The sequence below is a fragment of the Belonocnema kinseyi genome, chromosome 4 (assembly GCF_010883055.1).
Source record: "Belonocnema kinseyi isolate 2016_QV_RU_SX_M_011 chromosome 4, B_treatae_v1, whole genome shotgun sequence".
NCBI lineage: Eukaryota > Metazoa > Arthropoda > Insecta > Hymenoptera > Cynipidae > Belonocnema > Belonocnema kinseyi.
In genome coordinates this window covers 69,579,812-69,591,615 of record NC_046660.1, presented here as the reverse complement: position 1 = coordinate 69,591,615, position 11,804 = coordinate 69,579,812, and the positions used below count along the sequence as shown (strand labels likewise).

The 11,804-nt window shown below is 27.9% G+C and overlaps 2 protein-coding genes across 2 annotated transcripts in view; both read left to right on the top strand.

Annotated features, from left to right (window-relative positions):
• LOC117171596 (putative 3-methyladenine DNA glycosylase) overlaps positions 1–10,271 on the top strand; it is a 15,148-nt gene extending 4,877 nt beyond the window's left edge. The window contains exons 5-7 of the mRNA XM_033359042.1: positions 4,034–4,240; positions 6,691–6,900; positions 9,868–10,271. Coding sequence (XP_033214933.1) covers positions 4,034–4,240; positions 6,691–6,900; positions 9,868–10,268 — 818 coding nt within the window. The 3' untranslated portion in view covers positions 10,269–10,271. The remainder of the gene's footprint in view (positions 1–4,033; positions 4,241–6,690; positions 6,901–9,867) is intronic.
• Positions 10,272–11,264: 993 nt separating this feature from the next.
• LOC117170958 (vacuolar protein sorting-associated protein 18 homolog) overlaps positions 11,265–11,804 on the top strand; it is a 1,568-nt gene continuing 1,028 nt past the window's right edge. The window contains exon 1 of the mRNA XM_033357999.1: positions 11,265–11,272. Coding sequence (XP_033213890.1) covers positions 11,265–11,272 — 8 coding nt within the window. The remainder of the gene's footprint in view (positions 11,273–11,804) is intronic.

Below are 11,804 nucleotides of genomic sequence, written 5' to 3'. Positions count from 1 at the left end.
TAAGAAGGTTATTGGTAGAGCAGGTCCCCTTATCAGAAGTAAAAATATATCAAATAAAGCTAAAATGGCAATACATAATTCTAAATTTGTACCGACTGTACTATACGGTAGTCAGACATGGACTTATCAAGAAAAAGATAAGAGTAAAATTAACGCAATTGATATGAGGTTCACACGCAAAATATACGGGAAACCCCTGATGGACAAAGTAAGTAACGAGACAATTCTAAAAGAATGTGGTGCAGAAGAGACGCTAGTAGACACATGGGAAAGAAATCGCTTAAGATGGTTCGGACATGTTGAGAGAATGCCAAATGAACGACTAACGAAACAAGTGTATCAACGTAAAGTAAATGGCAGCGTGCCTAGAGGTAGACCGCGGAAAGAATGGTTAGAATGTGTGAATGAGACCCTAATTAGAAGAGACATAAGAAGTCACAGAAACACGATAGCCTGCATAAAAAATTCATGGACATAAAAGAAGCTAGAGAAATATGCCAGGACAGGAAAGTATGGCGGCAAATAGTTAATAAAAAGAGTGTCAGTAGAGTGAATGACGCCTGAAACAAAAGACCTTGGCCACTAATTGACCCAAGTGGGGAACCTTACATAACGACTTCGTGAGATTCTTCGCTTGGGTGATTGCTAGAGAAATTGATCAGCAACCTGGGTCGGAGCAGTGTTGCAGAACGAACGTGTTATTTACTTAAATAGCACGAGAATTCTGGATGAATCTGAAAAATCTCTATCCCTTCCACACACTACTCCTTTCCCCTACCGAGTGAGTCACGCCTACCCCGGAAGGGAAATGGCTTAATGGTGTAATAATAATAATGTTTACGAATTTTGTATACAGGGAGGCCATCCACCTGGGAGAATCGGGGGAACCTTTCCCGGGACCAATATTTAAAACTTTACAATTTTTAACCGTAAAAATTGGAGTGATTGTTATTTACAGAAATCGCATTTTTTAGTAATTTGAATGTCCCTTGATACTACATGATTTGATACTTATTAATAATATATTGATCGTTTCTTAAATTTCTTAATCTTTGAGGCCTTAAAACGAAAGTTTGTTAATTAATTATAGTTAATTTTCAGATTAATTTTGGGAGTTTTTGAGTTTTAAATTTAACAATATTGTAGTTTCAAATTCAAATATTTAAAATGTCTGGACAATTCCGCTATTAAATATTTCAAAACTTCATATTAAAAGACTTGATCGTCAGGTTTAATTGAATAATGTTAGATGTAAACATGAAGCACTTTAGAATTGACAATCTTAAAATTGTAAAACTTTAAACTTTGGAATTAAATAAATCATTTCGAATTCAAAAATATATGATTGGAAAATTTGAAGAATAAATAATAATTTCAAAGGAAGGTTTGCAGTTAAAATTCTTTTATTGCGTTTAAAATAAAGGAGAGAAAAATTAAACTATCTGAAAATGATACATCAGCAAGTGAAAAATTGCGGTATTTTTAAATGGTTATAATTTAAGAGTTCTGAAATGTCATGTTGGAAGCTAAATGCTTAATTTTTTTCTTTCATACGTTTTAATTTTGTAATTAAAATTGAGAAATTAGAAAATTATTCATTTTCAAGCCATTACATTTCCTTTTTAATTTAATATAAAGTTTGCATTCTTTTAAGTTTCAACTTTCCGGAGTAGAAATTTTTCATATTTAATGTTTCCCGTTTAAGATTAGTACTACTTGTTATGAAAGTTTGTTCAGAATACAAAAGTTTCTAATTTTTAATTATTTCATTTTGAACGCTTTTTATGGTAGATAATACATTAAAAATTTTTTTGAACTGTAAATAGTTAAATTTCCAAAATTCGAATCTTAAAATATTCAATTCTTAACGTTGTGATATTGTACTATTTTCGAAATTTTAATCTGAAATCAATCAATTTCGTGATTCTTCATTTCAACAAAAAAAAAAAAATATATATATATATACACATTTAATTTACGCCGTTCTCAATTCAAAATTACTAATTATTCATCATTGTTTCAAAAATGTGTAAAACATAATTTTCAAAATTAGATTATTCAATTTCTTATACGATTTAAAGTCAATAAATTTATTTGGAGAAAGGTGCGGGACAAAATTAAAAAAAATGGTGGCCACCTTATTCAGTACCTGAAAGTCTAAAAAATGGCCAAATCGAGAAAACAGTAAATTACCCATTGTAAATAAAATATGCATAAAGTGAAACAAATGGTTCGTTTCAGTCATCCTGATGAAATTATAATTTGAATTTAAAATCAGGCACATTAAGTCACACTTAAGTCACTTTAAGTCACAGAATCTCTCAGAGACAAAATATGTTAATTTTCAGCAGAAATGAGCCTAAACGTATATTTCTGATTTGAGCAAAAAGTTTTGCACGAAGTTCGAATAATGTCTGTAACTTTATGGAAAATATTATTATCAAATATTATTTGAATTTGGACGTCTGTTTTTTAAAAATCACAAATTTTTCTCTTTAAAATTCTATACTTTTTTACCAAATTTTGGTATTTAAATTTTCGGAGTCTTGTGAGTTTTACCGTCCTCTTTCGGAATCTATCGCATTTTTCTCGGAAACAATAAAAGATGCCTACAAATTTTATCAAACAAGTCCTTATATTTTGTGATACCTTGCATCGTTTATGAGAAAAATTCGAAAATATATTTTCAACAAAAAAAATTTTCTGGCTTAAAAATAGGTTAGCCCACATAATACTGATAGGTAGCCGCCCTTAATAAAAAACTTTAAAACAATATTACAAAAAATAAAAAGATGGCTTTTTCAGAAAATCTTCTTGTCATATTTTCAAAACTTGAAGAAAAAATAACAGTCTTTTTAATTTTTTCATTCAAATTTCAAAGTCCAAAGGACATATATTTTGTTGACACCGAAAATTTTAAGATTTCATGAGTTCAGACTTAAAAACAATGAATTTCTGTCAAAAATTAAATGACCCTTTTCTGAAATTCGAACTCTCACAACATGGAAGTTCCATAGGGGCCCACGCAGGGGAACCAGCTCGGTTGCCCTCACGGATCAACGATTAAAATTTCAAAGTCCAAAGGACATAAATTTTGTTGACACCGCAAATTTTAAGATTTCATGAGTTCAGACTTACGAACAATGAATTTCTGTCAAAAATTGAATGACTTTTTTCTGAAATTCGAACTCTCAAACATGGATTTTCCATAGTGGCCCCCGCAGGGGTCCCAGCTCGGTTGCCCTCACGGATCAACTATTAAAATTTCTAAGTCGGAAGGGTAAATATTTTATATCCTAAAAAATGGACATAAAAAAATACGTTTAAAAATATGGTTTATGCGTTCTAAAATTTCAAAAAACTATAAATACATGAGGCACGAGGGCAATCCATGTGGACCCTGGCGGGGGCAACCTCTGTTTTTCCACACGGGATAAGGAATAATATATGTCAGTAAAACTCACAAGATTCCGCAAACAAAATTTGAATATCCGAATTGGGTAAAAAAAATATAGAGTTTTTAAAGACAAAAATGGTTGTTTTATGAACAATGGATGCCCAGATTCAAATATCCGTAACTTTGTCAACAGTTTTTTTTCTTGAATTGGAAATATTCTTATCGCTTAATTTCCTCTAAAAAAAGTGAATATTTCATCGGTGAGAGATTCTGCGATTTGAATTGTAGAACCAAAAATATTATTCAGCAAAGCAGGATCTATTTTTTGATTAAGAATTGAAAATCGTGAAAAATAAATACAGTTTACAGATCATATGAATGTAAAATTCTGGACTTAATTACATAAATCGAAAGAGAATTTTTAAGTTTAAAAACACTTTCTAATAAAAAAAGTATCTAAAGCTTTTTGAAACTTAAAATAAAGTATTAACAATTTTATTTTTTTTTAAACTACTGCCAAGGTAACGCGTTACTTTTTCAGTAACGGTAACGTTCACGCGTTACTGTTAAATAAATGGCAACAGTAACGCTTTACAAATTTTAATTCAAAAAAATTTAGATTCAATTTTCTTTTAGAACGAGAAATAGTAGCAGCTGGTTCTGAAACACACTTAAAAAATAAGTCTAAGTTGAAGGGAACTGTAAGCTTGGAAATGATGAAAGAAGAATTAAAACAATTGGAAGATTTACCATTAACGAAATGGGAAATGGATTTAATGTCAGCTAGACTTCCATATTCTTTTTTTGATACCCCTTGTGAACAACTGGCGCAAAATCTTCTTGGTAATTTTTCTTTATATTCAACTTTAAGTTAGAATATTGATGTTATTTTGTCGATCAGTGTAATTAATTAATTTCTGTTGTTAAATTGTGCCAATTACTTAGTCTAATAATTTTCGGAGAAACGAAAAAAAACTACCTCGACCCGGATTTGAAATACCCGTTTGAAATGCGGGCCATGGTAGAATTTTTCTCGTTTCTCCGAAAATTATTAGACCAAGTAATTGAAACAATTTAAAATCAGAAATTAATTAAGCTTTGATATAAAAATGTTATTTTCCACTAATTGTCACTACTGAAAACAGGTATTCTTCCAAAAACGCGCATATTAATGAAAATAAAGTTATTAACATTTATTGCTTTTACATATAAATATTCATATAATGACAAAAATAAATTTTGAAATTTTTTTTCAAAAAAGATAACCAATGCAGAAAAATATTAATTTAGTCAGGGTTGCTACGAAACTACAATTTCGAAATTCCGTGACTTTCCTGACTTTCCCCAATTTTTTTATTTTTTCTGACCGTTATAAATTTTTCTTTTAGGTATAATACAAACCTGCATTTTCAACAAATTAGATCAACTTTTAACCAAGGATTTGAATTTTTATTCAAAAAGATGAGTTTTTAACCGGGAATTTTCTAAGAAAAATTTTCTACCGAGCAAGACGAATTTTTAACAAAGTACATAAAGTTTAAACCAAAAAAAATTCATTTTAAGTTTAAAAATTTAATTTTTAAACAACAAAAAAGACGAATTTTCAATAAAATAGTTATATTTTTAACCGAAGAGATTAGAAAACGAATTTTCAACCAAATAATTGCGTTTTCAAGTCAAATTAAAAGATAAATTTTTAACTAAAAATGTGCAAATTAAATTTTTGGTTTCTACAATTAATTTTCCAACAAAAATATTTGAAGTTTTAATCAGATACAGTTGAATTCTATAAAAGAATTCGAATTTTCAACATACTAATTGAATCCTTAACCAAAACAAATTAATTTCCAAACCACAAATGTCAATTTTCTAGCAAAAGAATTGAATTTTTAACAAATGAAAGACGAGTTTTCAATAAAATAAATTAATTTTAAACTAAAAAAGATAAATTTTTAAGTAAAAATGGAATAGTTACCTGTTCAGTTAACAAAATGAAGTTTCATCCAAGGAAAACAAATTTTTAACAAAATAGTTCGATTTTTATGCAAAGAAAAAAAAATAAAACTTTTTCCAATTTAACATGTATAAAATGCACATTTTTTAATTGAATAAATTCATAAGACCAATGCCAATATAAACATTTTTCATAACAATTTAAATAATTGGATCAGATAAATCCAAAACTTTTCAAAAAACCAGTTATAATGTCGCAGAACGAAAATAATCATTCTTAAATTTAAAAAATGGATTTTCAACCAAATACTTGAATTTTTAAACAAAAAGATAAATGCGCAACATAAAAAGCATTTTCCACAAAATAATGAAAGTTTCTACCAAACAAATGAATTAGAAAAAAAGGTTTCAACTAATGAGATCACTTTTCTACCAAAGATACGATTTTTACCAAAATGAATGCATTTTCAACAAAACAGTTGAATTTCCAATCAAGAAGATGACTTTTTAACCATGAAAATTAAATTTCTATCAAAGAAGACGAATTTTAAAAGAAAAAAGATGAATTTAAAACAAAAAATGGAATAGTTTAACCTTCAGTGAAAAAATTAATTTTCTATTTTAAAAAACTAATTTTAAACAAATTGTTAAGTTTTCAACCACTGAAATTAATTTTCAACAAAATACTTGAATTATTCACCAAAACAGGTTAATTTTGAACTAAAAAGTTGCATTTTCAACTAAAGAAGTTAAATTTTCCACAATGAGAAATGAATTTGTAAACCAAAAGGACGAATTAAAAAAATTTCAAACATAAGACAGGTTTTTCAGCCAATAAAACCAAATTTCATCCAAAGTATAGAATTTTCAACAAAATAGTTGAATTTTCAACTACAAATAGGAAGAATTTTTAGCAAAATTATTGAATCTTTAAGAAAATAATAAAATTAACTTCAACTTCAGCGAATCGGAAATTCCCTGAATCTTACAGGTTTTCTCAGACTTTGTCCGGCCAGTTTTAAATTTCCTGACTTTTTAGAATTCCCTGGCCTGTAAAGCCCTTTTATTTCCAAAGTAATGACCTTGCAAAGAGACATTTTGATCTCAAATTAATATTGTATTAGGTTTGAAAAAAAACTATTTTTTTGTTGTTTAAAAAATGGTTAACAACTTAGTTTCTATTAACCTGCGCCAAAAAATTATTTACGAACTTTTAATTGGGAAGCCAAAGGAATCCCTAACCTAGACCGAGTATCAATTAAATTTGTTTCGGTGACATTTTCGGAAGTAAACCACCAAAAATTTTACCAAACGATTCTCTCTTTAAAAAACTGTTCCAGGCAAAATCCTTGTGCGGAAATTGGAAAATGGAACAATTTTAAAAGGCAGGATCGTAGAAACCGAAAGCTATTTAGGAACAATAGACAAAGCTTCACACACATATCAATATAGGGTTTCTCCTCGAAATTTACCAATGTATATGCCACCAGGAACTATTTATGTTTACTTCACGTATGGAATGTATCACTGCTTCAATCTCTCTAGCCAGGGTGAGTTTGCTATAGTATCTTGAATTAAACCAAATTAATTAATTATTAATTAATAATTATAATAAATAGTGATCCATAATTAATCAATTAATTTCCCCCCTTTCTCTTTAAAGATACGATATGATACTCTCTGAATATAATTCAGATAAATATAATAATATGCATATGTAAATATAATAAAATGCATCTGTATAATATTAAAGTTCCTAAATCAATTATTTGTAGATAAATAAAGTACTAAATAAAAGTATATGCCCGCTGCGCGGGCACAGTCTCATCTCGCGCTTCGCGCTCGTTTTCGTGTACTATAATTAAATTTTTTCAAATACAGTAAATACTATAAATTTAATCGAAAACTGTGATTTAAACTTTAAAATTTTTTTCGATTAGTTTTTTAAAGAAGGTTCTCAAAGCACCTACGGCTTTGACGATTACATTCTTATTACGAAACTCGCGCTTCGCGCTTGATAACTTGTGTCCAATTGAAAAACTTCATCAAGATAATTTGTAAATCTTGTTAAAATCCACTAAAACTAACGCTTTAATCTTATGGATTGATATTTTTTAACCTATTAAAACATTTTTTGTGTTTTTTTTTGAAAATTTTGAAAATGTTGAAAAGCATATAACTTTATGAAGTTTTATCGAATTTAAAAATGTCATTAGGATAATTTGCAGGTCTTTTTGACGCATACCAGAAAATTTGACAAAATTTCTAAAACTTTTATTCAAATTTTAAAAGAGCTCAAACTTTTTGAATTTTTGTCTAATCGAAAAATGTATCTGACGTAGTTTCTAAATATATTTAATATCTAGTGACGAATTTAAATTAAATTTCCTAATCTTTTGGAAAAATATTGTTTTCTATTTTTCTGAACATTTTTAAAGTCTTCAAAAGTATATAACTTTTCTAATTTTCATTGAAATGGGAAATTTTGTTTTGATAATTTGCTATACCCATCTATAAGAAACTTTGACAAAAATTTTTTAATTGGAAAAAAAACTTTCTTTTCATATCTTGAAAATGCTCTAAATTTTTTTTTTTTGGTTGGCAATATTTGATTAACGAACTTAATCTTCGCGTTAACAAATATATCCCGCAAGCCCCATGCACTTTGACACATACTCCCCATTACTAAAATACGTTTTTGTAAATTTTATTGAGAATCGCAAATATTAGGCGAATCAAGTTGAAACTCAAAATTTATCTTCAAAAATAGCTATAGAATACAAATGAATAATTATTTTTTCAATATTATCTTCAGAAGTCTGTTTTATAGAGTCCCAAATAAACCCCATAAGTGAAATACTACATAAAATAATATTTTCATCTTATAATTAGATGTTTAAATTTTTAAACTTAAAAACTTTTTTCAACTTTTCAGCTAGATTGAGGCGACAATCAATTAAATGTAGCAGAAATAAGTTTTAAACAATTTATTATTTTCTTTGTGATAATGTTCTCTTAGAATAATGCTAGAATCTTGCAGTCTTTTGCTTGAATAGTGTTAGGAAATTTTCGCTTTTTTCTGAAATATTCAACTTTTTTTATTTTTTTTTTTTAGAGTAAAGTTAGAAAGTTTTGGGGTTTTCTAAACTATTTGGCTTTTTTTAATTTTTAGCTATAAACAAATAATAAATATCATAATTAGTAGTAATTTAATCAGATAGGCTCTCAGTAACTGCTTCAAAGAAAATTCACATTTAATACGATACATCTAGAAAATTTGAATTAAAATTTTTCAGAAAAACCGCAACTTTCTCGCAATTACCTCAGCGAAGATAGTCACAAACAATTATAAATCGGTTAAACGATCATGTTTGTTAATTTGCGCTTAAACAATTATATCTGGTAAATTTGATTGATTATTACTAGGCTTTAACTGAAAAGTTGATAATCGGTTGAAAAATTCGAAAAAAAACGCGATTTTCTAACTCTATTCTAAGAGAAAATGGCTAAGAACAATAATAAATTGTTTAAAAAATGTATGTCAACAACTATTTCTCATTTTTACAAAGTATTTTATGTATAAGAAATAATTCGTAAAAAAACACCAAAAATTATAAACGCACACTTATTTTTTTTTTGTGTGGATTCGAACAACTTTGGGGGCGATATGCATGAAAATCTTGAAAAACTTTAGTCCCTTACAAAAAACACTCCTAGATCAAACTTGTCGAAAAAAAATGTTAAAACATAAGACTGAAACATTTTAGAAAAATATATTTTTTAAAACGAACGATTAAGAAGTGAACACTTTTCAATTAAAGTGTACAGAGCTGAATAATTAAAAATTGTCATATTCCAAGTTGGCCAAATGTAAAGTTAGATGTGCTAACTTAAAAATTTAATGTCAAATGTTTAAAATTGTATAACTTAAATTTTTAATCTGAACAGGAGAGTCGCTCAGCCTCAAATTTTTATTTGATTCGTTTCAAACTAAACTATCAAGGATGTAATATACCGTTAAAGCTAAAATATTTGAGGCGCTTAAACTTGAACTATTTTAAATTTGAGTTTGAGAGCATTAAAAAGTGTAGTTTCAAATTTACATTCATATTATTAATGAATTTTGTATGACAAAGACCAAATGCCAAATATTAAAGAAAAATATTTAATTTTTTTTAAACAAAAAATATTCTTTACTATAGGAACGATGTTAAACATATAACAATTGTTTATTTAATAATTTGTACTTTTTGTCGGATTTTTGTATATCATGTGAATGAAACGTTCTAAGTATATCGAGTTTTGTTGAATAAATTCTCTAATGACAGAAATCATACTCCCTATTTTCCTCTTTTTCCATTAAAAATTACCCTATTTCCCCTTATTTGAGCTCCTTTTGCGCTCTGATCCCTGTAATGACTGATTCATTTTTTGTCAAAAGGAATTTTGTTTTAAATATCGTTTTTTTTGTTTGTTAATCAAAAGCTGAAATTTCTAATATTCAATCAAATATATAGAAGCAGAATCAAGAGTACAAATTAGATCCGTTGAACCTTTAATCGGCCTCGAATACATGGAACTTTTACTCAATACTCAAGAAAAAGAGGGTCAAAAAGAGAAAGAAATGGTTGAAAATATTCAAAATTACAAAACACAAGATTTATGCAATCACCCTTCAAAAATTTGCACTGCTTTCAATATCGAAAAAGATGAATTTAACGAAAAACTCATAACGCAGTCTACCGAACTTTGGATCGAAAAAGACTCTAAACCAAAGTCGCTGATAATTTTATCACTTCCAAATCTAGAAATTAATCCAAAAGCAAACCCAATGCATGGAAAAAGATGTCGTTATTTTATATCTGGAAGTCCATTTCTCAGCCAAAATTACCAGTCTGATGAAAAATTCAATTCCTAAGAAAGAAAAAAGTAATGTACATACGTACTACAGCCTACTCATAATTGAAATTATATATAATAATCTACGATTTATTCATTCTGTTCACATTCAGGGTTCTTACAGGAGTCGGATTTCAAAATTTCAAAATTTCAGGACATTTCCAGGTTTTCCAGGTCAATTTTTGAAAAATTACCGGGAAAACTTAAAAAAAAAATGGTATTCACATTTTAACTCAAATCAATTTCAAGGCATTTGTATTGTTTGCAATGTAATTTCCAGAAAAATTCTTGTACACTACCGAAGAAAATTTTCTGCATGCCTGTTTTTTGTGCTATTGCTAAAGTTCTTAATTTTTATGACATTGACATAGGACATTTTTTATTTATTTTAATAGCACGAAAGTCCAATTGGCCTAAATAAAAAACAAAATGTAAATATATATGGTAAAAAAAGTAAAATCCAGATTTTTTGAAAAAGTGGAATAACTATGGAAATAATTAACATTTTTTGAAGTTCTTAGGCTCGTTTTAGAGGTAAGTCTCTCCAATATTTTACTAAATTGTTAAGATATTTTTAGGATTTTTCCCCTAGATTCTGCCCCAGTCAATTTGGTTCAAAAAAGCTGCATAATTGAAAAATGTGGAAATACTCAGAATTTTTTTAAACTAATTATTTATCATATTTTAATCAATTGAAGTAAATAAAAATTTGGTTTCAGATTTGTTTACATTATGTGGTGAGTATAATTATTATATAAAATTTTGCAACATTTGTGTACCAATTTCGATCCTAGGGTAGAATCTGTGGGAAAAATGGGAAAAAATTTTAACAATTTAGAGAAATACTGTAGCCTTACCTTGAAAGTTAGCGAAAAACTATGATATACATTTATTAAATTAGAAGCACAATTTGATTAACTTTTGTGGCGCAATGAGAACAAAAATAGCATGTTAATATTATAAAAATGAGGCACTTTAGCAACAGTTAAACAAATAAGCGTGTAGATAATTCAAGATGGTACTGTATATAAAATTATTAATGAATGCAAATTTTAAAAGAATTTTCGGTTATTATTTCATTCTAACCGAATTTGTTTAATACATATAGTGAAAAATTATTAATATCTAACAGTAAAAAAAGTAGCAGGTAATACGCTTCCCGCGCTCATTCCAATCGTTAGAGCGTAACTTAATTAATTCTGATCAATCTGAATTTGTGAAATAAGCAAAAAAAACTAAAATATTTATATTAAAACTTTAAAAAGAAATACCAATACAAATTGCTTGGCTCTTTGTACAAACTCCAGGACTTTTCTAGGTTCTTTTTCAAAATTCCAAGAATTTTCTAGGGTTTTCAGGTTCTTTTTCAACATTCTAAATATTTTCCAGGTTTTCCAGGATCTGGAACAACTCTGAAACTGATGCTATTATGTTTCCGTTCGCTCTTAGCGTCTTTTTTGTCTCGCGACTTTTTCTATTATTTCAATGAGACAGTATATATATTGATGTATTTGTAATATACATAAGTTTGAGAAGATCTTAATTTAAGAATATT